Source organism: Pseudophryne corroboree, chromosome 2 (assembly GCF_028390025.1).
Source record: "Pseudophryne corroboree isolate aPseCor3 chromosome 2, aPseCor3.hap2, whole genome shotgun sequence".
Classification (NCBI taxonomy): Eukaryota; Metazoa; Chordata; class Amphibia; order Anura; family Myobatrachidae; genus Pseudophryne; species Pseudophryne corroboree.
In genome coordinates this window covers 26,978,626-27,004,459 of record NC_086445.1, presented here as the reverse complement: position 1 = coordinate 27,004,459, position 25,834 = coordinate 26,978,626, and the positions used below count along the sequence as shown (strand labels likewise).

At 43.8% G+C, this 25,834-nt stretch overlaps 1 protein-coding gene and 3 pseudogenes across 1 annotated transcript; 3 read left to right on the top strand and 1 right to left on the bottom strand.

The window, feature by feature from the left end:
- The first annotated feature begins 201 nt into the window (after nt 1-201).
- LOC135052353 (5S ribosomal RNA) lies at nt 202-321 on the top strand (annotated as a pseudogene).
- Nucleotides 322-581: 260 nt separating this feature from the next.
- LOC135051664 (5S ribosomal RNA) lies at nt 582-700 on the top strand (annotated as a pseudogene).
- A 5,238-nt stretch (nt 701-5,938) lies between these two features.
- LOC135051663 (5S ribosomal RNA) lies at nt 5,939-6,057 on the top strand (annotated as a pseudogene).
- A 13,499-nt stretch (nt 6,058-19,556) lies between these two features.
- LOC134989548 (olfactory receptor 4B13-like) lies at nt 19,557-20,510 on the bottom strand. Its single transcript, XM_063950615.1, has one exon. The coding sequence runs from the start codon at nt 20,508-20,510 to the stop codon at nt 19,557-19,559; it is 954 nt and encodes a 317-aa protein (XP_063806685.1).
- Nucleotides 20,511-25,834: the final 5,324 nt, after the last annotated feature.

Sequence of the window (25,834 nt, the reverse complement as noted above, 5' to 3'; positions counted from 1 at the left end):
CCTACTGTCCAGGAGAGAGATGTTCTGGATCTACGAACTGAACACCCTGCACCCAGACGGCTTCAATGAAGGATATGAAATTGCTCCTTTCCTGTGATGTAAGCTCTTTATGGATACTAGCCCCCCCCCCCCCTCCCCCCCCCTCCCCCCCCCCTTACCTCTCACCTCGGACGTGTCACCAGATCCCTGTCTCCTGAATAATTTTACAGCCATACCACACTGGACATGCCCAACTCCGGCCGATCTTGGAAGCGAAGCAGTGTCTGGGCCTGACCAGTACCTGGCTGGGAGACCGCCAGGGGAGATCAGGTGCTGTAACTTTTCAAAAGGACAGAGGATTTAAAGCAATTGACATCAAATGCCCCACTTCTAATATCCCTCTATTGCTTTTCTTTCCCCCCACTCGAATATGTATTTCACTCACGCCATGTTGACTCTCGCCTGGAAACAATTGTTTTCAGCATCTTGTTTCCGATATGGTCTTGTAACTTGTTTACACTTTTCAGACCCTAGCATGCAGGCCTGGATATTTTCTGTATATACGGCTAATTTTGAGCTTATGCATAGTGCTCCCACATTATCATTACAACCATACCACCCTGGGGACGCCCAATACCGTCTGATCTTGGAAGCTAAGCAAGGCTGGGCCCGGCTAGTATAAGGATGGGAGACCTCCCTAGAAGACCGGGTGTTGTAACTTTGGAGAGGCCGGGAGAAATTCTGCAGGAATGCTCTACTAGTTATATGTATATACATCTCGCCACCTGCTCCAGTACTACTTAATACTTTGATATAATACCATCTCTCCATCTCTCTAACTAAGTCCTTTTGGGGTTCTCCCACTCCCACAAAGGACTTCATATTATTATTTTTAAATCACTGTGTCCTAAATTCTAATGCTCTTACTACTATTTCTTCTTCTTTTTCGTATAACTATGTTTTCACACCAAAGTGACACTATTTAAAGTGTATGCATATTTTACTACATTCGGCTATGGCAACTGTGCCTCTTCTATATAAATTCTCCACCTTGTCATTCATAGTAATACCACTAAATACAGGTATGCAGTACACCTGTTTTGCTATATATTTACTGTATACATGTTATTATTACTGTGTGGTGTGGCTCACATTAAAACGGTGCCACTACAAATCCCTGACCCAATTCTTTCTTTTATATATGACTGCATATGGAGAAGTACGAAGTGCTGGCTTGAGGACAATATTCCAGACCAGAAATTGAACTTTGGGAACCTCTATATGTGTATCTGACTCCAAAAACATGGCCGCCGCAACTAATAGGACATTGAGGAACAGTTATGATAAGGGAATGGCCTCCGGAGGACGGTGTTCCCCTACGCACACAGGAACTCGTCCGCCGCATCAAGGATCCCCAGCAGAGGCACGGAAGTCTTCCGGCATACGGAGCCGGCGCATGCGCACTTTGCGAAACAGGACGCCGGATGTGGGGCGGATATGAGGTCACACGGGACCCGGACAGGAAGTCCGCGGCTCCGTGTTACTTTAACATTTTAAACATGTTATACTGCATATTAATACCATATTCTTAACACCTGACATACAGTTTTAAATAAGTACACCTATCTGTGACATTTTGACTCCCTTTTTGCTGCTCTTTATCACTATAATCAATTAACCACAGGAAGTGATGTAAGCACCACTTCCTTTATAGGATTAGTATATATAGATGACCTGTCTCTAGTCCCAAACTACCCCTTGATGAAGTCCAGACAGGACGAAACGCGTTGGGTGTTGCTTTGATCTATACCTCAACTACTAAGTTAAGCTATCTTACTCCTTTCTTTTGAATTTTATTTTTTGTTTTTTGACTTTTTTAATCCGATGTATTTTTATGTCCCATGTACCAATTTTTATGTCAATTGTAATTTTTTAAGCATTTTTATTTACCTCCCTGTGCTTATTATTTTTACTGTACAAAATTCCACTTTTTTACTCTATTTTTGTTTTAGTGCACCACAGTTTAAATAAATTTTAAATTTTATTACAACTGCCTATCCTCAGCATCTGATTGACACCAGCGGTCGCCTTTACTACCTCATCCTTTGTTCACAAGTGTTCACCACAGGCACCTATACCAGTGCCTAATTCTATTTGAGGTAACAGGCTGACGCCCCAAATCTAGAGGGGAGTGTCTAATAGGCAGATATCTTTTAATATATATTCATATTTTTTAATGATCTCACTGTGGGGGTTCCACTACTAGTGTTGATATTTTGAATACTGCATCTGTGGCGCTGATAGCTTCCCTGGTACACATCTCTTTTTGGTATTACTGTTTTCAGCTGCCTGGAGAAAGTCGGTATCAAACACAGTATGTTTGGAATCAATGAACGCACTAACAAAAGGAGTAATCTGTGCCAGAAAATCTTTAATGAAACCGCTAACCTCGAGACAGAACATCCCACTAATGATCTCGATGACATGTTTTGGGACATAGAAAGATTATTGACAAAGGAAGTTAAGGCATGGTGGGATATCAGAGGCCTAGAACACTATGTCAGTGTCAACCGAGTTCCTAGGGGGCTTAGGATTTCTAAACAGCCCACCTTTGGACTGGACAACCAGGATTTCATGAAGGAATGGGACAACACGTTACACAATTGCTCCATGAACCTCATGAGACTCTTGATTACGGAAAAGAAACGCATTATCTCAGATTTGGAAGTAAAGATCAAAGAGGCTGAGGGAAAAATGGAGGTCCATAAGGACAAAGAAGATTTCAGGATTAATGAGAAAGTTCTCAACAAAAAACTTGAACACATAGAGGAGGAGGTGATCAAAATAAGGAAAGGAAATTTGCTAGAGACAGGCATGACTATGAAAATAACATGATCAAGAACTGGAGTCGTTTTAACAGAGGAGGACAACAGGATCCAAAAGGAAAAAGGGATTACTGGCAGTCCGTCCCAAAAAAACCTAGAGGTTATAAAACCCAGGAAAACCAGATCAGAACCACTAACAGGTTCTCAGCGTTACAGAGAATGGACTCCAATACGGAGGAAACTTTTTTATCACCCGGTACCAACCAGCACCGTCAAAATACGACAAGGGCAGCCGTAAGATGGAAAGTCACAAATGCATCACCAAGGAAAAGAAGATTCGAAGAAGAAGAGGATGCCGCGGGGGCAGGAGGGAAAAGCCTTTTCAAAAGACGGAACCTAAACTAGAATCTTCCACATCAAAAGGCATTTTTAACCTCTCAGGCCACACGCTGACCAATCACGAAACTACGTTGCTGAACAAGGGTCTCTCATTTGCACCGACTAAGGGCATGAATAAGTTTGATGTCTTTATAGACTTGAATAAATTCATATGCAAGATTACTCTCAAACGCCACTTTCTCAAAAAGGAGGATGCAGTCATACAAAACTATGAACAATCGAAATCAGGCTTAAAACCCACTTCCAAATTTTACCCCCTGGAATCCAAGGGACATAATGTGGGAATCTTCTATGAATTGGTCAAAAAAGACCTCTGTGATGCCAACATCACACCAATCAAGGAAAGAAATCTTACTAATAGGGAAACAGAAGCCATCAAACGATTACAGGAGAATAAGAGTATCGTTATAAAAGCGGCTGATAAAGGGGGGGTTGGTCATCATGGATAGGGAAGCCTATACCATAGAAGCAAACAGACTACTAGGAGACAGATCCTCATACACCCCACTGGCCAATGACCCGAAGGAGTCCTTTGTGGAAGAACTGAGAACAATGCTTCTTAAGGGCTTCAGGCGTGAAATTATTACAAAAGAGGAGTACCAGTACCTGCTTAATTCCAACCCCACCACCCCCATCTTTTACTTTCTCCCTAAGATACACAAATCCCTTGACAACCCCCCAGGCAGACCCATTGTGGCAGGGATTGATTCCCTGACCTCACACCTCTCGGAATATGTGGACATATTCCTAAGGAAATATGTGATGGAATTACCGGCCTACCTAAAGGATACTACATCGGTCCTGAATATGATGGACACATTCCAGTGGAAGGACACATACAGATGGGTCACGATAGACGTGCAATCCCTATACACTTGTATAGAACACGAAAAGGGGATTGAGGCGTGTAATGAATTTCTCAGCAAAGACCATCTCATCACGGAGGAACACAGGCTTTTTATATGCGAACTCATGCATTTTATACTAAAACACAATTATTTTAAGTTTCTAGATGGATTTTATCTCCAGATCTGCGGCACAGCTATGGGCACCATTTTTGCACCAAGCTTTGCCAACCTTTTTATGGGACAATGGGAGAACAAATATGTTTTTACAAACAACCCATATCAGCACAACATCATTTTTTATAAACGGTATATTGATGACATTTTAATCGTGTGGGAAGGAGACCAGCCGAGTTTTAAAAGATTTTTAACTCACATTTCGGAGAATGATATGAATCTCAGCTTCACGGCCATGGATGACACCGAAAGAATCGAATTCCTGGACCTAATCCTAACACACTCAGGTAAAGACATCATCACAAGCAACTTCATCAAGAAGGTTGATATGAATAGCTATGTACATTATAGAAGTAACCACCAACAACAGTGGAAGGACAACATCCCCTTCTCTCAATTCAACAGAATAGCACGAAACTGTGGAGCCAGTGAAGACAGAGACAAACAACTCGAGGTGTACCGGGAAAGGTTTAGGGAGAAGGGGTATCCCACTCGACTTCTGGAAGGAGCTACTGCCAGAACAAAGAATCTGGATAGGAGAGACCTCCTCAAATATAAGTCCAAGGAGAATAAAGAAGATACAGTGAAGTTCATCACCACATACAGTAGACACGAGAATCTTATCAAACAAACACTCAAGAAACATTGGCACATCTTACAGATGGACCCTATTCTGAAGGACCACCTCACAAAAGAGCCAAGATTGGTCTTTAGGAAATCTCAAAGCCTGAAGGACCTTGTGGCACCCAGCATGCTAAGAAACCCTGAAGCAAGAAACACCATGCCAAGGTGTGTGGGCAGTTTTAAATGTGGCAGATGCAACATTTGTAGATATCTTCACCAAAACAGGAAAACTTTTCTCAATACCAACACCAACAAAGAGTATCGGATCAAACAATTCATTAACTGCAATACAACATCAGTGATCTACCTTCTGGAATGCCCATGCAAAATGAAGTACATTGGAAAAACAAAAAGGGCACTGAAACTCCGCATCCAAGAACACGTCAGAAACGTTAGGAATAAAGTCCTAACGCATGCTGTATCAAGACATTTTCACCAACACCATGATTCCGACCCAGAGGCACTAACCTACAAAGGTATTGAAATGGTATCCCTGGGAGAAAGAGGAGGTGATCTCTCAAACCTACTGTCCAGGAGAGAGATGTTCTGGATCTACGAACTGAACACCCTGCACCCAGACGGCTTCAATGAAGGATATGAAATTGCACCTTTCCTGTGATGTAAGCTCTTTATGGATACTAGCCCCCCCCCTCCCCCCCCCCTTACCTCTCACTTCGGACGTGTCACCAGATCCCTGTCTCCTGAATAATTTTACAGCCATACCACACTGGACATGCCCAACTCCGGCCGATCTTGGAAGCGAAGCAGTGTCTGGTCCTGACCAGTACCTGGCTGGGAGACCGCCAGGGGAGATCAGGTGCTGTAACTTTTCAAAAGGACAGAGGATTTAAAGCAATTGACATCAAATGCCCCACTTCTAATATCCCTCTATTGCTTTTCTTTCCCCCCACTCAAATATGTATTTCACTCACGCCATGTTGACTCTCGCCTGGAAACAATTGTTTTCAGCATCTTGTTTCCGATATGGTCTTGTAACTTGTTTACACTTTTCAGACCCTAGCATGCAGGCCTGGATATTTTCTGTATATACGGCTAATTTTGAGCTTATGCATAGTGCTCCCACATTATCATTACAACCATACCACCCTGGGGACGCCCAATACCGTCTGATCTTGGAAGCTAAGCAAGGCTGGGCCCGGCTAGTATAAGGATGGGAGACCTCCCTAGAAGACCGGGTGTTGTAACTTTGGAGAGGCCGGGAGAAATTCTGCAGGAATGCTCTACTAGTTATATGTATATACATCTCGCCACCTGCTCCAGTACTACTTAATACTTTGATATAATACCATCTCTCCATCTCTCTAACTAAGTCCTTTTGGGGTTCTCCCACTCCCACAAAGGACTTCATATTATTATTTTTAAATCACTGTGTCCTAAATTCTAATGCTCTTACTACTATTTCTTCTTCTTTTTCGTATAACTATGTTTTCACACCAAAGTGACACTATTTAAAGTGTATGCATATTTTACTACATTCGGCTATGGCAACTGTGCCTCTTCTATATAAATTCTCCACCTTGTCATTCATAGTAATACTACTAAATACAGGTATGCAGTACACCTGTTTTGCTATATATTTACTGTATACATGTTATTATTACTGTGTGGTGTGGCTCACATTAAAACGGTGCCACTACAAATCCCTGACCAAATTCTTTCTTTTATATATGACTGCATATGGAGAAGTACGAAGTGCTGGCTTGAGGACAATATTCCAGACCAGAAATTGAACTTTGGGAACCTCTATATGTGTATCTGACTCCAAAAACATGGCCGCCGCAACTAATAGGACATTGAGGAACAGTTATGATAAGGGAATGGCCTCCGGAGGACGGTGTTCCCCTACGCACACAGGAACTCGTCCGCCGCATCAAGGATCCCCAGCAGAGGCACGGAAGTCTTCCGGCATACGGAGCCGGCGCATGCGCACTTTGCGAAACAGGACGCCGGATGTGGGGCGGATATGAGGTCACACGGGACCCGGACAGGAAGTCCGCGGCTCCGTGTTACTTTAACATTTTAAACATGTTATACTGCATATTAATACCATATTCTTAACACCTGACATACAGTTTTAAATAAGTACACCTATCTGTGACATTTTGACTCCCTTTTTGCTGCTCTTTATCACTATAATCAATTAACCACAGGAAGAGATGTAAGCACCACTTCCTTTATAGGATTAGTATATATAGATGACCTGTCTCTAGTCCCAAACTACCCCTTGATGAAGTCCAGACAGGACGAAACGCGTTGGGTGCTGCTTTGATCTATACCTCAACTACTAAGTTAAGCTATCTTACTCCTTTCTTTTGAATTTTATTTTTTGTTTTTTGACTTTTTTAATCCGATGTATTTTTATGTCCCATGTACCAATTTTTATGTCAATTGTAATTTTTTAAGCATTTTTATTTACCTCCCTGTGCTTATTATTTTTACTGTACAAAATTCCACTTTTTTACTCTATTTTTGTTTTAGTGCACCACAGTTTAAATAAATTTTAAATTTTATTACAACTGCCTATCCTCAGCATCTGATTGACACCAGCGGTCGCCTTTACTACCTCATCCTTTGTTCACATATATATATATATATAATTTTACAAGATAGATAAAAGTATAAGCAGAAAGCTGTTGGAGGCAGTAACAAAAAATAGCACGTTATTGAATTATCGTATGTATACACTGAAAAAAAACAATATCATACAACACACATAGCACACACACACACACACACACACACACACACACACACACACACACACACACACACACACACACACACACACACACACACACACACACTTAAATACATACAACAAACCTACAAAGACACACACACAGCACTAACCAATTTAACAGAAGAGAAGAGGAGGTGATTCTGCTGGAGTTAAATTGGTTAGTGGTGTGTGTGTGTGTGTGTGTGTGTGTGTGTGTGTGTGTGTGTGTGTGTAGGTATGCTGTGTGTTTGTGTAGGTGTATAGTGTGTGTATGTGTGTATGCTATTTACGCATGCTGTTTGTGTGTGCGTGTATGCTATGTGTGATATTGTTTTTCTACAGTGTATACCTACGCTAATTTTCTATTCAATAAAATGTACTGCCTCCAACAGCTTTCTGCTTATACTTTTATCTATCACATATATATATATATACATACACACACACATACACATATATAAACATGTAAGGACTCTCCCCTTCCTATATACATTATATAGTTGAGCGCAGAAGCTGCTGCTACGCATGCTCAGCAGCTCCTTCCGCTGTGAGTTATGTGTCCAGTACAGAGCACTCTATGAGGAGCATTCACGGCCGTTCGTTAGTGCCTGTGGGTGAAGGGGGGTTTCTAGAGGGGGTGGAGCGAAGTATAGGAGGCGGAGACTGAGGCATTATGCACTCTGTAACCTGCCGCAGTGCCTTCCAACAGTCATGTAATATGAAGTGTAGAAATAGTGGCACTCATGGACTTTTCATCACCCAGAAATGAAGACTCACAGACGCACGCAGGATACACCAATGTTTTATAATAATCTACGTCATGGTATCCTGAATGTTATAATAAAGTAAAACATTGGAGTAGCCTGCGGGCATCTGCGAGTCTTCATTTCAGGGTGATGTAGAGTCCGTGAGTGCCACCATTTCTATACTGTATATACAGGTATGTATATACACCCACACACTGCATGTATATATATATATATATATATATACACACACACTATAAAAAAAAATAAAAAAAATACACACACACACACTCTCTCTCTCTCTCTCTCTCTCTCTCTCACACTCTCTCTCACAGACACACATGTATCTGAAGTCATATAAAACTGTATGAACTTATGAACTCCTCCATGGGGGTATCCATCCACAGGGGTGCTGCCTGAAGTGTCACAGCATAGCAACTGTGACCATATGCAGTCAATTCATAAAAGAGGACACTCACTAATCCAGCACAAAAATCAAAATGTTTTAATGTTTCATGCGGAAACACCAACTCAATGTGAAAAACAGAAAAATGTGCAGCTTGATGCAGTCGCCACCTTACCTGCGGCTGTACCCTGTCAAGACGGCCGGGACAGAGGAAGAGAGTTGTGCCACCCGGCCAGATTTCAACTTGAAACTATCTGGGAGCAACTGTTGCACTACTGCTACAGCTCCCCCTAGCTTGCCAACCCAGCCGCCCGGCTCAGTTAATATGAGGACGGACGACGGAGACAGCTGCCGCGTCACCATCATAGCTCCTCCGTCTCCCCATAAAAAAAAAAAAATCAGTCACCACCTGCAATGGATCGCGGCATGGGGGTTTCTAGGTAGTTAGAACCCCACCCCCCTGTGTGCGCTAGTCGCTGGGTGTAAATTAGGCTGAACTTCATAAAAAAAAAAAAAAACATGCAAACTGCCAGTGCTTGACGGCAGGCACGGGGGGCCCTTAGATTTGGGGGGCCCAGGGTAATGTGTCCCCTGGGCTCCCCCCTTAATCCGGCTCTGCATACACACTTCATGTACAGTACAAATATATGCAAATAAAGGGGGAAGAAAACAATTAACAAGTACACCAACTGCTCCAGCAACATCCCCCCCCCCTTACCCCGTCACTTGGCGCGGTGCCGATGGTCCATGCTGTGTTGCCGATATGGTGCTGGAGCTGCCGCTGGAGCCGGACACGGGCAGCATCCCCTTGGATTTTCTAGCCGCATTCTAGCCGCCACCTGCTATATGGGGAAGCTGCTGACGTCACTGTGCCCTCACATAATTATAAATGTATATATATATAATATAGACATCCACAACATAAGAGGCGGCACTCAGAGGCTTGCAATCAGTATATTTGGGTACACGTTTTTCACTTGATTGCAAGCCTTTGAGTGCAGCCTCTTATGTTCTGTATGTCTGGTGGGATGACAACAGGGCCAGGGATTCAGGAGTTCCGGGGACTGTGTGTTCTGTCAGGAGGGAGGGAGCTGCTGTACCTGAGCTTCCAGCAGCTCCCCCCTCCCCTCTCCCCCCCCCCCCCCTCCCCGGACTTTCACTATTTCACTATGCAGAGAGAGCTACGGTACTGTAGCTCTCTGCTGCAGAAGCTCCGGCGGTTGCGATCGCGGCTTTTGCTGAGATGCTGTCTCCTCAGTAAAAACACATTTGGCTCATCAGGGGGGGGGGTTCCAGGTACTCAGAAACCCCCCCTGCGTGCACTACTGCAAGATAATGTAGGACAAGTACATGGTATATAAACATTGCTGCATCAGGGGGCAGAACACTGACGTAATCATCAGGGTGGCAGAAACCAAGGGGTAGGTGCTGTTGAAGGGAGTATGGAGTAGAAAATAGTCTAATAGGTATATCCAATTCATTTTTGGCATGCCCGGCACTAATTTGACTGTCAGTATTCAATAGTGGGCGTTTTCAAAGTTTTTTAAAACATTTTCGACCATGAGGATTAGACTTTTTTTTTTGTCGAATCCGCATGGGCAAAAACGCCTGCAAATTCGACAAAAGCTGTGTATCAGCGGCAAATTTGCTGCCGATACTTATTCGTCAGGGTTGGAATTTCTGACTAGTCGATAAAACTGAGCTTTCATTGAATAGAGCGAATGCGAATTCACCCGAAAAACAGGCGAAAATGCCCGTTCTTAGCCTGTTCGGATAATCCTACCTCAATTCAATATTGCCCTAAGAGAGGGAATAGCTCATGTGGAGAGAGGGCCCTGCTCGTGAGAGCTTACATTCTAAAGGGGAGGGGCAGACAGACAGGGGTGACACAGATGGGGTAGAAGTGTGCATGTAGCAGAGGGTTAGGACGGGCGATGGGGTAGAAATGTGCATGTAGCAGAGGGTTAGGACGGGTGATGGGGTAGAAGTATGCATGTAGCAGAGGGTTAGGATGGGTGATGGGGTAGAAGTGAGCATGTAGCAGAGGGTTAGGACGGGTGTTGGGGTAGAAGTGAGCATGTAGCAGAGGGTTAGGATGGGTGATGGAGTAGAAGTGAGCATGTAGCAGAGGGTTAGGACAGGTGATGGGGTAGAAGTGAGCATGTAGCAGAGGGTTAGGACGGGCGATGGGGTAGAAATGTGCATGTAGCAGAGGGTTAGGACGGGTGATGGGGTAGAAGTGTGCATGTAGCAGAGGGTTAGGACGGGTGATGGGGTAGAAGTGAGCATGTAGCAGAGGGTTAGGACGGGTGATGGGGTAGAAGTGAGCATGTAGCAGAGGGTTAGGACGGGTGATGGAGTAGAAGTGAGCATGTAGCAGAGGGTTAGGACGGGTGATGGGGTAGAAGTGAGCATGTAGCAGAGGGTTAGGACGGGTGATGGAGTAGAAGTGAGCATGTAGCAGAGGGTTAGGATGGGTGATGGGGTAGAAGTGAACATTTAGCAGAGGGTTAGGACGGGTGATGGAGTAGAAGTGAGCATGTAGCAGAGGGTTAGGACGGGTGATGGGGTAGAAGTGAGCATGTAGCAGAGGGTTAGGACGGGTGATGGAGTAGAAGTGAGCATGTAGCAGAGGGTTAGGATGGGTGATGGGGTAGAAGTGAACATTTAGCAGAGGGTTAGGACGGGTAATGGGGTAGAAGTGAGCATGTAGCAGAGGGTTAGGACGGGTGATGGAGTAGAAGTGAGCATGTAGCAGAGGGTTAGGACGGGTGATGGAGTAGAAGTGAGGATGTAGCAGAGGGTTAGGACGGGTGATGGAGTAGAAGTGAACATTTAGCAGAGGGTTAGGACGGATGATGGAGTAGAAGTGAGCATGTAGCAGGGGGTTAGGATGAGAGATGGATGACACTGATGAAGAAGTGGGTCTTGAGAGCCTGTGAAGTTTTGTAGAGAGGTGGAGAGTCTGAGGGGGAGAGGTAGAGAATTCCAGACGTAGGGAGCACCACGTCCAAAATCTTGGAGGCAGGTATGAGAAGGGGTAATCATTAGGCAGGAGAGGCTTCATGTATTTGTGGAGAGAAGAGGACGGGCGGGAATGTAAAGGGTAATGAGGTCAGAGATGTGAATGGGTGAGGTCTTTGTAAAGGAGTGTGTGAAGCTTGAATTGGATTTGGAAGGGGAGCCAGTGTAGGGCTTATTAGAGATGGGAGGTGGACGTAGTATGGTTGGAGAGGAAGATGAGGCAGTATAGGGCTTGTTAGAGATGGGAGGTGGACGTAGTACAGTTGGAGAGGAAGATGAGGCAGTATAAGGCTTGTTAGAGATGGGAGGTGGACGTAGTACGGTTGGAGAGGAAGATGAGGCAGTATAGGGCTTGTTAGAGATGGGAGGTGGACGTAGTACAGTTGGAGAGGAAGATGAGGCAGTATAGGGCTTGTTAGAGATGGGAGGTGGACGTAGTACGGTTGGAGAGGAAGATGAGGCAGTATAGGGCTTGTTAGAGATGGGAGGTGGACGTAGTACGGTTGGAGGGGAAGATGAGGCAGTATAGGGCTTGTTAGAGATGGGAGGTTGACGTAGTACGGTTGGAGAGGAAGATGAGGCAGTATAGGGCTTGTTAGAGATGGGAGGTGGACGTAGTATGGTTGGAGAGGAAGATGAGGCAGTGTAGGGCTTGTTAGAGATGGGAGGTGGACGTAGTACGGTTGGAGAGGAAGATGAGGCAGTATAGGGCTTGTTAGAGATGGGAGGTGGACGTAGTATGGTTGGAGAGGAAGATGAGCTAGTGTAGGGCTTGTTAGAGATGGGAGGTGGACGTAGTACGGTTGGAGGGGAAGATGAGGCAGTATAGGGCTTGTTAGAGATGGGAGGTGGACGTAGTACGGTTGGAGGGGAAGATGAGGCAGTATAGGGCTTGTTAGAGATGGGAGGTGGACGTAGTACGGTTGGAGGGGAAGATGAGGCAGTATAGGGCTTGTTAGAGATGGGAGGTGGACGTAGTACGGTTGGAGAGGAAGATGAGGCAGTGTAGGGCTTGTTAGAGATGGGAGGTGGACGTAGTACGGTTGGAGGGGAAGATGAGGCAGTATAGGGCTTGTTAGAGATGGGAGGTGGACGTAGTACGGTTGGAGAGGAAGATGAGGCAGTATAGGGCTTGTTAGAGATGGTAGGTGGACGTAGTACGGTTGGAGGGGAAGATGAGGCAGTATAGGGCTTGTTAGAGATGGGAGGTGGATGTAGTACGGTTGGAGAGGAAGATGACGCAGTGTAGGGCTTGTTAGAGATGGGAGGTGGACGTAGTACGGTTGGAGAGGAAGATGAGGCAGTATAGGGCTTGTTAGAGATGGGAGGTGGACGTAGTACGGTTGGAGAGGAAGATGAGGCAGTATAGGGCTTGTTAGAGATGGGAGGTGGACGTAGTACGGTTGGAGAGGAAGATGAGGCGTATAGGGCTTGTTAGAGTTGGGAGGTGGACGTAGTACGGTTGGAGAGGAAGATGAGTCTGGCTGCAGCACTGAGGATAGATTGGAGTGGAGAGAGGCATTTACCAATTATTTGTTTTTTACATTCCAGTTTCCTGGACAATTGGACTGCAGGTACTAGATTCCATTGTGTCGCAATGTACACATGATGCTTTTACAGTCCTCTGATCATCGTCATCCCTTACCTACATTACGGTTAATGTATTTGGGTTTTGCCGGACATGTCAGGAAAATGGCAGAAAATCAGGGATCTAGAAACAATACTGCTCAGTGCATGGATTCTTCCCTGCTGAGATAGATGGTCTCCCTACAGTTCCTGCTGTATGCTCTTTATCACGTCTCCTGAACGTTGTCCCCTCAGTGAGGCACGAGGTTTCAGGAAGCAGGGGGTCAGTGACGTGTTGAGAATTTGTTTAACTGCAATGTAGCTGCAATCCTCGATACAATGGCTCCACTGCTGCAGAAAGCAGTCAGTGACATTACCATGCAGATACAGCAGCTTTCTCATAGGGTGTCTGTTACCGAGGTGCATTTGAGGACCACAATTGACGATGTTAATGACCTAAAGAGAGCTGTTACATATCTAGAAAAGGACAACAAACGTCTTTTAGATAAAATTTACATTACTGAAAACCGTGCACGCCGTTGCAACCTACGCGTAGCAGGTTTACCGGAATCGCTTAAGGGCCCAGGGCTTGAGAACTTTGTCCGCAATACCCTTTCCAAAACGTCTGCATATTGAAACTGAATGTGCAGACATGGTGATAGAGCGAGTAGATAGGATTGGAGACCATGCACGCACAGGCTCTAGCAGACCACGTGTGGTTATCTTTAAAACCCTAAAGTTTTTACATAAAAATGCTATTTGGAGCGCTTCACATAAAATTGCCAATCTTCAATGGGAAGGTGCCACACTGAAAATTTTTCAGGACTATTCAGTCGAACTTTCTCGTATTCGCAAAGTCTATGCCCCCATCTGTGCCTCTCTGGTGAAGAACCAGCGTAAATTCGCCATGCTGCACCCTACACGGCTTCAATTGTTTCAAGGGTCCTCCTTTATCGACTTCACCACTCCCAAAGATGCTGAAGCCTACCTCCAGGAAGAATCCAACTACCTTCTTCAAGATATTTCTGATGACCCTACGGTTTGAAATATTTTCAGTTCTGCTGCATTCCAGCTCTATGGTTCAGTATGACTTTTTGGAATTTCATTCCCTCTTCACCCACATAATCTCTGTTAAGATGTTGTGTTAATTGTTCTGTATTCTTCTGTGGTTGTCATAAAGTGAACATGTGTGTTTTTCTTATTATTTTATTTTGGGTACTGGCGGTAGGTGAGTAGCTCCGCCATTATATTGATATCTGATGTTTGTTTTCACCAGCCATCTACGCTTCACTCGAAGTCTGCTATTTTATATTTTTCTTTTGATGTCCGCATCACTGATACCTTCTATGCTGTTCAATTCTTTCTCTATTGTCCCCCCCTGTCTAATGTTTTGTCTGTCCTTTGGTCTTTCTTCCTAATGTTTTTCCCAGTTCCCTCCCGTCCTTATTTCCCCTTCCAGGGATGTTGAAAAATTACATGTTACTACAATGCCAATTATTCTATTTCTATTCCATGATACATGGCCACTATTAAGATTGGTATCAATACCCCGGCTAAGAGGCGCAAAATTTTGTCTTATCTTAATGAAAATTCTATTGATACTGCATGTTTACAAGAGACGCACCTGGTTTTACAATAGGCGAAACAATTACAGCTGTTGAACTGGTCATTACTGGGAGCTACATCCCTCAATTCGAAATCTTACTAGCAAAAAGATCCCTCTCCATAGAAGTGCTGTCGGTTGTCGCTGACCCTGAAGGCAGGTATGTCCTTATAGACTTTAAATTGAGTGATAGACAATTTCACATATGTAATGTATATGCACCTAACACATATAAGAAAACATTCTTCACCTCTATTTTGACTAAACTGAATAGTTGTGATCGCTTTTCCTTAATTTTATGTGGTGACCTCAACCTAGTTTCTTCTTTATATTTGGACAAATCTCAATATAATAAATTTTCTAGGCCTCTTCCTAAATTCTGTATCCCTTGGCTTTCCAAAAGACTCAACCTTATCGATTCTTGGCGAGCACTGAATCCGGCCGAGAAAGAGTTTACCTGCATCTCCATGGCCCATAATACTTGGTCTCGGATAGATTATATCTTGGTTGCCTCCTTGCTTTTCTGGAACATAAAACAAGCGATTATCGAACCAGTTTCTATATCAGATCATGGGTTGGTCTGGATAGAAATAACTTATTCATTGGGAAAAAACTCTAACCCTTTGTGGAGATTTCCGTCCCATTTAGGGAAATCCGAGGGTTTTAGACACAAATTAGAATCAGTATGGGATACTTTTAAAATGACTAACTCTACACACGAGTTGGAGAACCCATCTCTTTTTTGGCAGACTGCTAAAACTGTTTTCAGAGGTGGAACGATCTCTTATCACTCCCATATTAAAAAACAACATAATATCTTATATTTAAAAAGGCAACAAACATTGTCCTTAGCCTATCAGGCATTTAAACTGAATCCTAACGCAGAAAATAGAAACTCATATCTCATGGCTAAAACCAATTTTAATGATCTTTTACAATCATCAGGTGATAAATGTAATTTCAATGCTAGTTACAAATTCCATAGTTTTGGTAACAAGACAGGGAAACTTCTCACCACATTACTGGTAGGTTCTAGTAAACCGATGACTGTTCACCCCTTGAAAGCTACCGATGGCTCTATTTCTTTGTCAAACAGACAAATTTCCGACATCATGCGTGATTTTTATGTAACATTATATTCTCCCCCTTTCATCTCCTTACCTGATGTGTGTACGGATGTTTCACAACCTCAAAATCCTTATTCGCCACAATTCTGGGATAATTTACCACTGCCCCAAATCCCTATACCCCTTATTTCTTCCTTAACATCCCCTATCACGATAGATGAAATTTCTAAATCCATACAGAGGCTCAAATTCTGCAAAGCTCCTGGCCCAGATAGGTACACAAATGAATTTTATAAGTTGTTGTCCCCTAAAATCTGTCCCACTTTACAGGCTGTTTATAACCAAATTGTGACCGATGGGATTCTCCCTGACCAATTCACTGCTGCTGTGATCAAAGTTTTGCCTAAAGCAGGCAGAGATCTCTCCTTACCGGGCTCTTACAGGCCGATTTCGTTGTTAAACGTTGATTTTAAAATTTTAATCTCAATCTTAGCACAGAGACTTAAACCAATCCTCCCACTAATTATTCATAAAGACCAATCATTCATCATGTGAATTCTAATTTGTCTTCAGATTTTCCTCATAATTTGATTCTTACCTTAGATGCAGAAAAGGCCGTTGACCTTTTATTATGGCCATATTTATTTCGTACTTTAGAAAAATTCGGTTTTCCGGAATCTCTTGTGTCACTCATACGTACCCTCTATTCCTCCCTTCCTCATCCGTTTCATGTAATGGTGTTTTATCATCCCCCTTTTTATTGAAACGAGGGATGAGACAAGGTTGCCCCCTACCCCCTCTCCTTTTTGATTTTTGGGATGGACTGCTAGCCATAGCCATTCGTGATTCCCCACTCGTTAAAGGGATTAAAATAGGATCAGAAGTATTGAAAATAGCCCTATTTGCTGATGACACGCTTTTGTTTTTAGCAAAACCAGAACAATTTCTGCCGTCATTATTTCAATTAATATATTCTTTTGGCGAAGTGGCTGGTTATAAAATAAATATTACAAAGTCAGAACTTTTATTGTTGGGTAACTAACCATCGTCTATTCTCACACACCCCGATATTCCTCCTTTTAAATGAACCCAATCCCACTTCAAATACCTAGGTATTAATATTTGTTTGTATCTTGCTAACCTTTACAGGATTAACTTTACCCCCACTATAGGTAATATAACCTTGAAACTAGAATCATGGAAAGATCTTCCTCTGTCACTTCTGGGTAGGCTTGAGGTCATTAAAAGCGTTATCTTCCCCAAATTATTTTCTTTTATTCAAATGCTCCCAATCTCCCTAACACAATCCGATAGTCAAAAAATTGAGGCCTTATTCTCGAAATTTATATGGCGAGGCAAGAGACCAAGAATTGCCAGTCAGAAACTCAAATCCACTAGAGTAGAGGTTGGTTTTTGATCACCAGACCTACAGGATTACTCCTTAGCTGTATATTTTCACTTTATAATCGACTGGCTACTTCATAAATCATTTTATACGGATTCTGATTTGGACTCAGTGATTTTCTCACCATATTCTCCAGGTGCTTTAATACACTTGCAACCCTCACTAATACCCTCAAACATTAAGGAACATATTCTATTTAAAGACACCTTTGCAGCATGAATTACTATTAATAAGAAATGTCAAAGGAATTCTCACTTTTCTCAGTATGTTCTTTTATGGGGCAACCCAGCCCCCCCTCACTGCATGATGTCACCTATTCTCTTTGGAAAGCCAAAGGTCTTGACTCATTTAACAAGGTTTTTGACCCAGGTGGTTCTCTTCGATCATTTTCAGAATTATGCCAAAAATTTGAACTCCCTAAACAACACATGTTCATGTATTTCCAGGTGCGTCACTTTGTACTTTCTTATGATTCTTTTGTCCATTCCAATACCCTGCATAGATCAAGCCTGGCTTCTAAAGCCATTGATGCCCTCCTTAGATCTTCAGAAACGCGTCCTTTTAAGGTGAAATATATCTACTCTATTCTATTAACATGCTCCCCCACTATTCAATGGAATAATTTATTTTTAAAATGGAAATATGGTATTCCTACTCTAATGGACATTAATTAACTTATTGAACCTTGTAATAGGTCTCTGAAATATTTATTATCTTCTTATTTACAAGAGGTTCATTTGAGGACCTTACACAGGGCATATATTACACTGTTACAACGTAAATATATGGTGTCCAGTGTATCTGGAGGTTGTATTAAATGTGGAATATCCTCAGCTTCATTTCTACATTGTATGTGGGAATGCAGAAAAGTTAGACACTTTTGGTGCAAACTTTTTAGCATATGTTAACCATTTGTTTTCATTCAGTGTAAAGCCTGATCCGCTAGCCAGTCACTGTTTAAATTTCAAAAAATTGGCTTCTGAATCCGGAATTCTACCCTTTACTTAGCGTCATAATTACACTTGCCAAAAAATTTATACTGATCAGATGGGTTAAACGTTCAGCTTCGTCTGTTGTAGAGATAAAACGAAAACTTTTACAACTTCTCTATTATGATAGGAGGACATTATTTACATCATCCAATTATGGAATACGTAAATTTTGTGTAAAATGGAGTCCTTTTATCGAAACTTTAGATCTACTTATGAAACTACATATATTGAAAGTTTTGGACTGTAAATTATCTTCTTATAAGACTTATGTATGTGAATGACGAGATTAACCTCACTCTGCCTACCTCTATTGATATATAAGGTCTCACTACATGTTTATGATGACCTTTAACCTTCAACTACATCCCTCTCCTTGCCCTTATTCCTGGTCTCTCAAAATTCTTTCTCTTCTTTACAGAGTTAGAGTATTATGTGGAAATAATGTGTTGCTATCACACTATGAGAGGTCTTTATGACTGATCTTTTTACGCTTACTTTGACGATATGCGCTTTTTAGTTTTTTGGCTATAGGCTGTATGATATGCCTTTGCACTATCTGGTCATACAATTTGTACCGTACTTGTTTTATTGTCAGATATTTTGTATTCTTACTCGATAACACTTAATCTTATCTTCTTTTGACAACGGTCCCTGATATGTGCGCTACAATCCATGATGTGTTTTACGATACTGCTTTCTGACTTGTACGAAATTTGTTCTTGTTGTCTGCTAAAAATCTTCAATAAATATACCTTTGAAAAAAAAAGGGGACTATTCCCACTCGTTCCCCGCAGGGAACTTTGTTGCGCTGCTACCCCCCCTCCCCCCCGGCATTCTGCGTCCGGGATCCCGGCGTCGGGATGCTGACCGCCGGGATTCCAGCTGCCGGCAATGCAGCCCTGACCTTTCCGGAGGTACCTGCGTTTTGTAGCCCCTTTTCCCCTTTCCCTCCTTTAAACGCTGATTACTTGTCACTCGCTTCGTGAATAAACTATATGTGCATGCACTATCACTAATCCATCGCAGCGTGTGCGCAGTGTGGCTTTGTTGCATGCGCAGTGGAAAAAAAATCTTCCTGGGTCTAACATCAACATTGCTTGTACCCCTCTGAATCAGGTCCATTGTGTCTCTAATGCTGGATGAGGGTGAAGTTCACAGCTAGAGTTTAATCCAGTTAAACCCAACTTTAATATTCTGCAAATAGTGAATGAGTTTTATCTTCAGGGCATGTGTCCGGACCCCGTATATCAGGGGGTTAAGGAGCGGCGGGAAAAGTACAGGAGTAACAGAGAGCAGAACATGGACCATAATGGGGAGGTCAATACTGCCCAGCCTGTACCTGATGAAAACAAAGAAAAATCCTAACAAAAAGATGGCAAAGTTCAGTAAATGGGTCACCAAGGTGTGGGCGGCTTTCTGACGGGACTCTTTGGAGACTCTCAGGCAGACGACAAATATCCGCAGGTAGGAAAACACAGTGACGGAGATGGTGACAATTATGTAGATGGAGACTACAGCTGCTGAATAGAAGTTACTGAGAGAAGGGTCTGAGCAGGACAGAGTAACGAGGGACCTATTGTCACAGAATATATTATTTATCTTATTCCCACACAGAGGAAGAGTCCAAGTTAGCAGAATACAGATGAAGACGGCAATGATGTCTGTTGCAGAAGACCCAACGATGAGCTTCATAACCTTCTTGTTGGTCATCAAGGTGACATAATGCAATGGGTGACAGACGGCCAGATACCGGTCATACGCCATGAGGGTGTAGGTGCTCATTTCTAAAATGGCAAAAAGAGTAATGCACAGAGCCTGAGTAATACATCCACCATATGAGATGGTCTTAGATGAGGTGATCAGGTCAACTATCAGCGTCGGGAACAATGTGGAGCTCCCAAACATTCCATTGAGGACCAGCTTACATATGAGAATGTACATGGGCTCATGTAGGCTTGGCTCCGCCATCACCACAGATACAATACTAATGCTTAAAAACATAATAAATAAATATATAATAATACAAAGGGCGCAATATATGTATTGGAACTCTTTCATCTCTACAAGACCCAGGAGAACCAAGAGGGTGCTGACATTGAACGCCTGGTCCATTTCTCGTCTTCTTGTTTAACACAGAGACTTGGCTGAGAATAAACAAAGGAACCTGTGTAATAAAAAATATACATACTTTATGTGTATATTTAAAAAGAGGGGCAACACTTAATGTAGATAAGGACGTCACAAATACACATTTACCCATGCACAAATATAACATCAATATCCTATGGTTGTATGTGACTGTATAAACAACTAAAGAAACTAGCCCAAATGATTAATGTACAGTACATAAGGAGCAATAAGGACAATCGGGTGTGTGTGGTTCATCAAATCGACAGTGTCTAGGTCGACAATATTTAGGTCGACCACTATATGTCGACAGTCACTAGGTCGACATGGATGGAAGGTCGACAGGGTTTCTAGGTCGACATGTGCTAGGTCGACAGGTCTAAAGGTCGACATGAGGATTTTTTTTTTTTTGGTGTCGTTTTCTTCGTAGAGTGACCGGGATCCCAAATTAGTGCACCGCGTCCCCTCGCATGGCTCGCTTCGCTCGCCATGCTTCGGTCATGGTGCCTTCGCTCCACTACCGCTTCGCTCGGCACACTTTACCATTCCAATCGTAGTCCACGTGGATCGTTAAGTATGAAAAAAAAAAAAAAATGTGAAAAACTCATGTCGACTTTTAGACCTGTCGACCTAGCACATGTCGACCTAGAAACCCTGTCGACCTTCCATCCATGTCGACCTAGTGACTGTCGACCTATAGTGGTCGACCTAAACATTGTCGACCTAGACACTGTCGATCTTCAGACCGGATCCCAGGACAATCACCCCTATTATTATTTTTTAGTACTTTTACAGTTTCTGACCAATAACTACTTTGGGGTCACATTGTTTGAAGGAGGAGACTCCCCTCTTTGAAGACAGGGTCACCCTACGTGCATGCAATCCAGTATGGAGGTGATAGGGCAGAATGTGCCCCTTACCCATCTACGCAAAACTGTTTTATCCGTACAATTAGGCTATATTGTGTTGTGATCACTGGTGATCACTAGACAATAGCAAAGGGGCCACATACTGTAAATTGAAAGAGGGGAATCTATGAATGATGCTACATATACAGGTATAATTCTGGGCTTGTTAATAGGGTATATAGGGGACTATGTACTAAGCCTTGGAGAGAGATAAAGCGAACGAAATTAAAGTACCAGCCAAACAGCTCCCGTCATTTTTCTAACACAGCCTGTAACACGGCAGTTAGGAGCCGATTGGCTGGTACTTTATCTCTCTCCACTTTATCAATCTCCAAGGCTAAGTACAAAGGGACTCATTGTGAATGATAATACTTGTTGCCTTTGATAAAGGGGGCTCCAGACAATCAGCTCCCAACTGTCATGTGTTCAGCTCACAACTGTCATGTCTTCAGCTCCCAGCTGTCATGTGTTCAGTTCCCATGTCATGTGTTCTGCTCCCAACTGTCATGTGTTCTGCTCCCAACTGTCATGTGTTCTGCTCCCAACTGTCATGTGTTCAGTTCCCATATGTCATGTGTTCTGCTCCCAACTGTCATGTGTTCAGCTCCCAACTGTCATGTGTTCTGCTCCCAACTGTCATGTGTTCAGTTCCCATATGTCATGTGTTCTGCTCCCAACTGTCATGTGTTCAGCTCCCAACTGTCATGTGTTCAGCTCCCAACTGTCATGTGTTCAGCTCCCAACTGTCATGTGTTCAGCTCCCAAGTGTCATGTGTTCAGCTCCCAACTGTCAGGTGTTCAGCTCCCATATGTCATGTGTTCTGCTCCCAACTGTCATGTGTTCAGCTCCCAACTGTCATGTGTTCTGCTCCCAACTGTCATGTGTTCAGTTCCCATATGTCATGTGTTCTGCTCCCAACTGTCATGTGTTCTGCTCCCAACTGTCATGTGTTCAGCTCCCAACTGTCATGTGTTCAGCTCCCATATGTCATGTGTTTGAAAAATTACAGTTGGTAGGTAATTGGCTGGAGCCCCATATATCATATGTAATGAGTTTTATCATTCACAATGAGTTTTATCACTTGTTGATAAATAGGCCCCATAGACATCTTAGTGCCCTCCCACTCATATACAGAAATGTCTATTTCCATAGCTCAGGGTCACATTGTCTGGGTGATCACATGCAGAAGCTACTAGCTGATTCCCTTCTTTCAAACATGGGTACCCACAAAGTTTCTGGTGTCATTATGGAAGCAAGAGAATACATTGGTGTTGCCCACCCACCATATATATATAGCAAACATACATTTTCCGTAGAGCAGTATAAAATTGTCTTGTGACCACCAGCCTGTGGCCGGAAACCCTGGTGGCCACATGGTTAATGGCCACGGCAGATAAGTTAGCCCCTGCTGCAGCCAGCTCCCCCCCCCCAGTGCGCCCTGCTGACCCTGGGGAGAGCCCAGCAGTCCTCCAGACTGCAGGGCTAAGGGAGCCCAGCGCTGAGCGGTGGGCACAGTAAAAGCACAATAGCAATTTTTTAAATGTAATTAATATATTTTGTGCTGTGAGGCACTGCAGTGCCTGGGTATGTGGAGCCTGTGCATGGCACAGGCTCAGTGTATATTTAAACAGACATGTACTGTGTATTTAAATGTATTTTAATGTGAAATTCACTTACTTGGTTGTGTGTCCCAGGAGGGGGGAATCCATTACTGTGCAGGCTGTTGGATTACCCCAGTCCTTTCCCCCAAAAATGGAATGCCTTCCCATCTAGCCTCCCACATGGAAGTGTCATGGGGAGAGAGAGGAGCAGCTCAGATACCCAAAAAGCTGAGTAGTTTTCTGGAGCTCCATAGGGATCACCTTTGGTGAGCAGGAAACCCTGACCGGGGATCTCGGCTGTCCATCTCTGGAGCCTGAATCCAGGCTGCAGATGGCGACCTGGGTCCCGGGCAGATTCCTGGAAGTAAGTTTAGGCGGGAAAACTTCCCCCAGCCCAGACTGAACGTCACCGGGGAGGATACCAATCCTCCAGGATGGGACATTCAAAGGAGAGTGACCACTCCGCACTGTCCATAGAGGACAATAGTAGCTGTGCATGTGACCAAGGCATGCACAGCTCCTGGGTAAACGGACTTAACCCCTGTGATACTGTATGGAAAATGGACATGTAAAGGAAGCCTGCGAGCCTCCAAGAGGTATTCTACCAACTATCTTCTGCTGTAAACATCTGCTGTATTGCTGAGTCTTTTTTAATACTATTTTAGGCAAATTAACATCTTCTGCCTCAAGACAACCGTTTCGACTTGTGAACTGCAGGGCTAGGCAAAACCTAGCTCTGTTTTCCAGTTGTCCAGGGTACACCTAGCGTCCCCAAGCTCCGCCTTTCACCTGCTAACGTGCTGTGCTTAGGCAAGCGACGATTGGGGATTCGTCAACACCACACAGGGGTGGTAAGACAGTGTGGTTCCAGATGCCGTGGCTAGGAGGTGTCTGGTGGTGGCAGCATAGTACACGCCCACTGCGCAGTGGGTGGATTCAGTAACAGATGGTTACTGACACTAAGTGGGAATCCCCTAATTGGCCCAGTCCTGTGTGACCTAAATCTCCATTCTGTGACTGGGGGAGGGACGCAAAGGGGTGAGGGCTCTCGTACGGGACCATCTGGTCACACAGCCATTAATCTCTATGGGGGCAGTTTGAAAAGGGGTGACCCTTCTTTCCAAAAAACAGTGCTCCCATCTCTCTGGGGTCAGGGTTGGGGAGATATAGGGATTTAAATTCCGTCCACCATCTCTGGCATCTCTAAAGATTTTTGTTTCTTTTAAAAAATGATGTCAACTCACACTGACATCATTGTCACTGCTATGGGACCGTTTCTCTAAACCTCAGGACTTCTCAATGCAAATTAGCGCTGGTCTGGAGAAGGTAAGGTACGTAGAGGTGGAAACTAGTTTAGAGGTCTAGGCGGATAATGAACACAATCGAAGGGGTGTATCTGCGCATTGGGGGTCATTCCGAGTTGTTCGCTCGTTGCCGATTTTCGCTATGCTGCGATTTGTTGCAAAATGCGCATGCGCAAAGCCCGCAGGGTGCATGCTCTTAGTTATTTAACTAAAAACTTAGTAGATTTGCTGTGGATTCTGCGGCGCTTTTCAGTCGCTCTGCTGATTGGTGAATGATTGACAGGAAAGGGGTGTTTCTGGGTGGTAACTGAGCGTTTTCCGGGAGTGTGCTAAAAAACGCAGGCGTGTCAGGGAAAAACGCGGGAGTGTCTGGAGAAACGGGGGAGTGGCTGGCCGAACACAGGGCGTGTTTGTGACGTCAAACCAGGAACTAAACGGACTGAACTGATCGCAATCTGTGAGTAGGTCTGGAGCTACTCAGAAACTGCAAAGAATTATTTATTAGCAGTTCTGCTAATCTTTCGATCGCAATTCTGCTAAGCTAAGATAGACTCCCAGAGGGCGGCGGCCTATCGTGTGCAATGCTGCTAAAAGCAGCTAGCGAGCGAACAACTCGGAATGAGGGCCATTGTACGATTAACCCTCTCAACTGATCATGTGAGGTGTTGTTTATATTAAATTATTCTTATTTTTTCCTTCTTTGCTGAATATTTGTTTTAGAAACTCTAAATAGAGTAACTGTGCAGCTTATCGTGATGGTATAGGATCTGCTGTGATGCTGCTGACACCAAATATAATGCCCGCAATCAGTAGCTGCTGTACTGTACCTCACCCTCACATGCCGGGGTCTCTGCAGATGGGGCTCTCAGTCACATTTACCCTCTCTCTCTCTCTCTCTCTCTCTCTATATATATATATATACACAAACACACACACACACACACACACACACACACACACACACACACACACACACACACACACACACACACACACACACTCACAGTGAGGAGACTCAGCAATCCCCAGAGGAGGTAACATCCCTGCAAAGATAGATGTACGGGATAACAGTAACTGCCATACTGTAACTAACATGACTCTGCAGATGGGGCTCTCAGTCACATTTACCCTCCATATATTCATACCTCCCAACATGACCCTCTCCAGGAGGGACAGAATGTTCTGCTCCTGGACTTCCCTCTTAATTTATGATAGCCATCACCTGTGCTGAAACACCTTTCTTATCCATTAAACTGTTCAAAACAGGTGCATACAATCATAAATTAAATGTAAAGTCCAGAAGCAGAGCATTTTGTCCCTCCTGGAGAGGGTCATGTTTGGAGTTATATTATACTCACAGTGAGGAGACTCAGCAATCCCCAGAGGAGGCACAGTCCCTGCACAGACAGGTGTAGGGGTTAACAGTAACTGCTGTACTGTACCTCATATGCCGGGGTCTCTGCAGATGGAGATCTCAGTCACATTTACTCTCCAT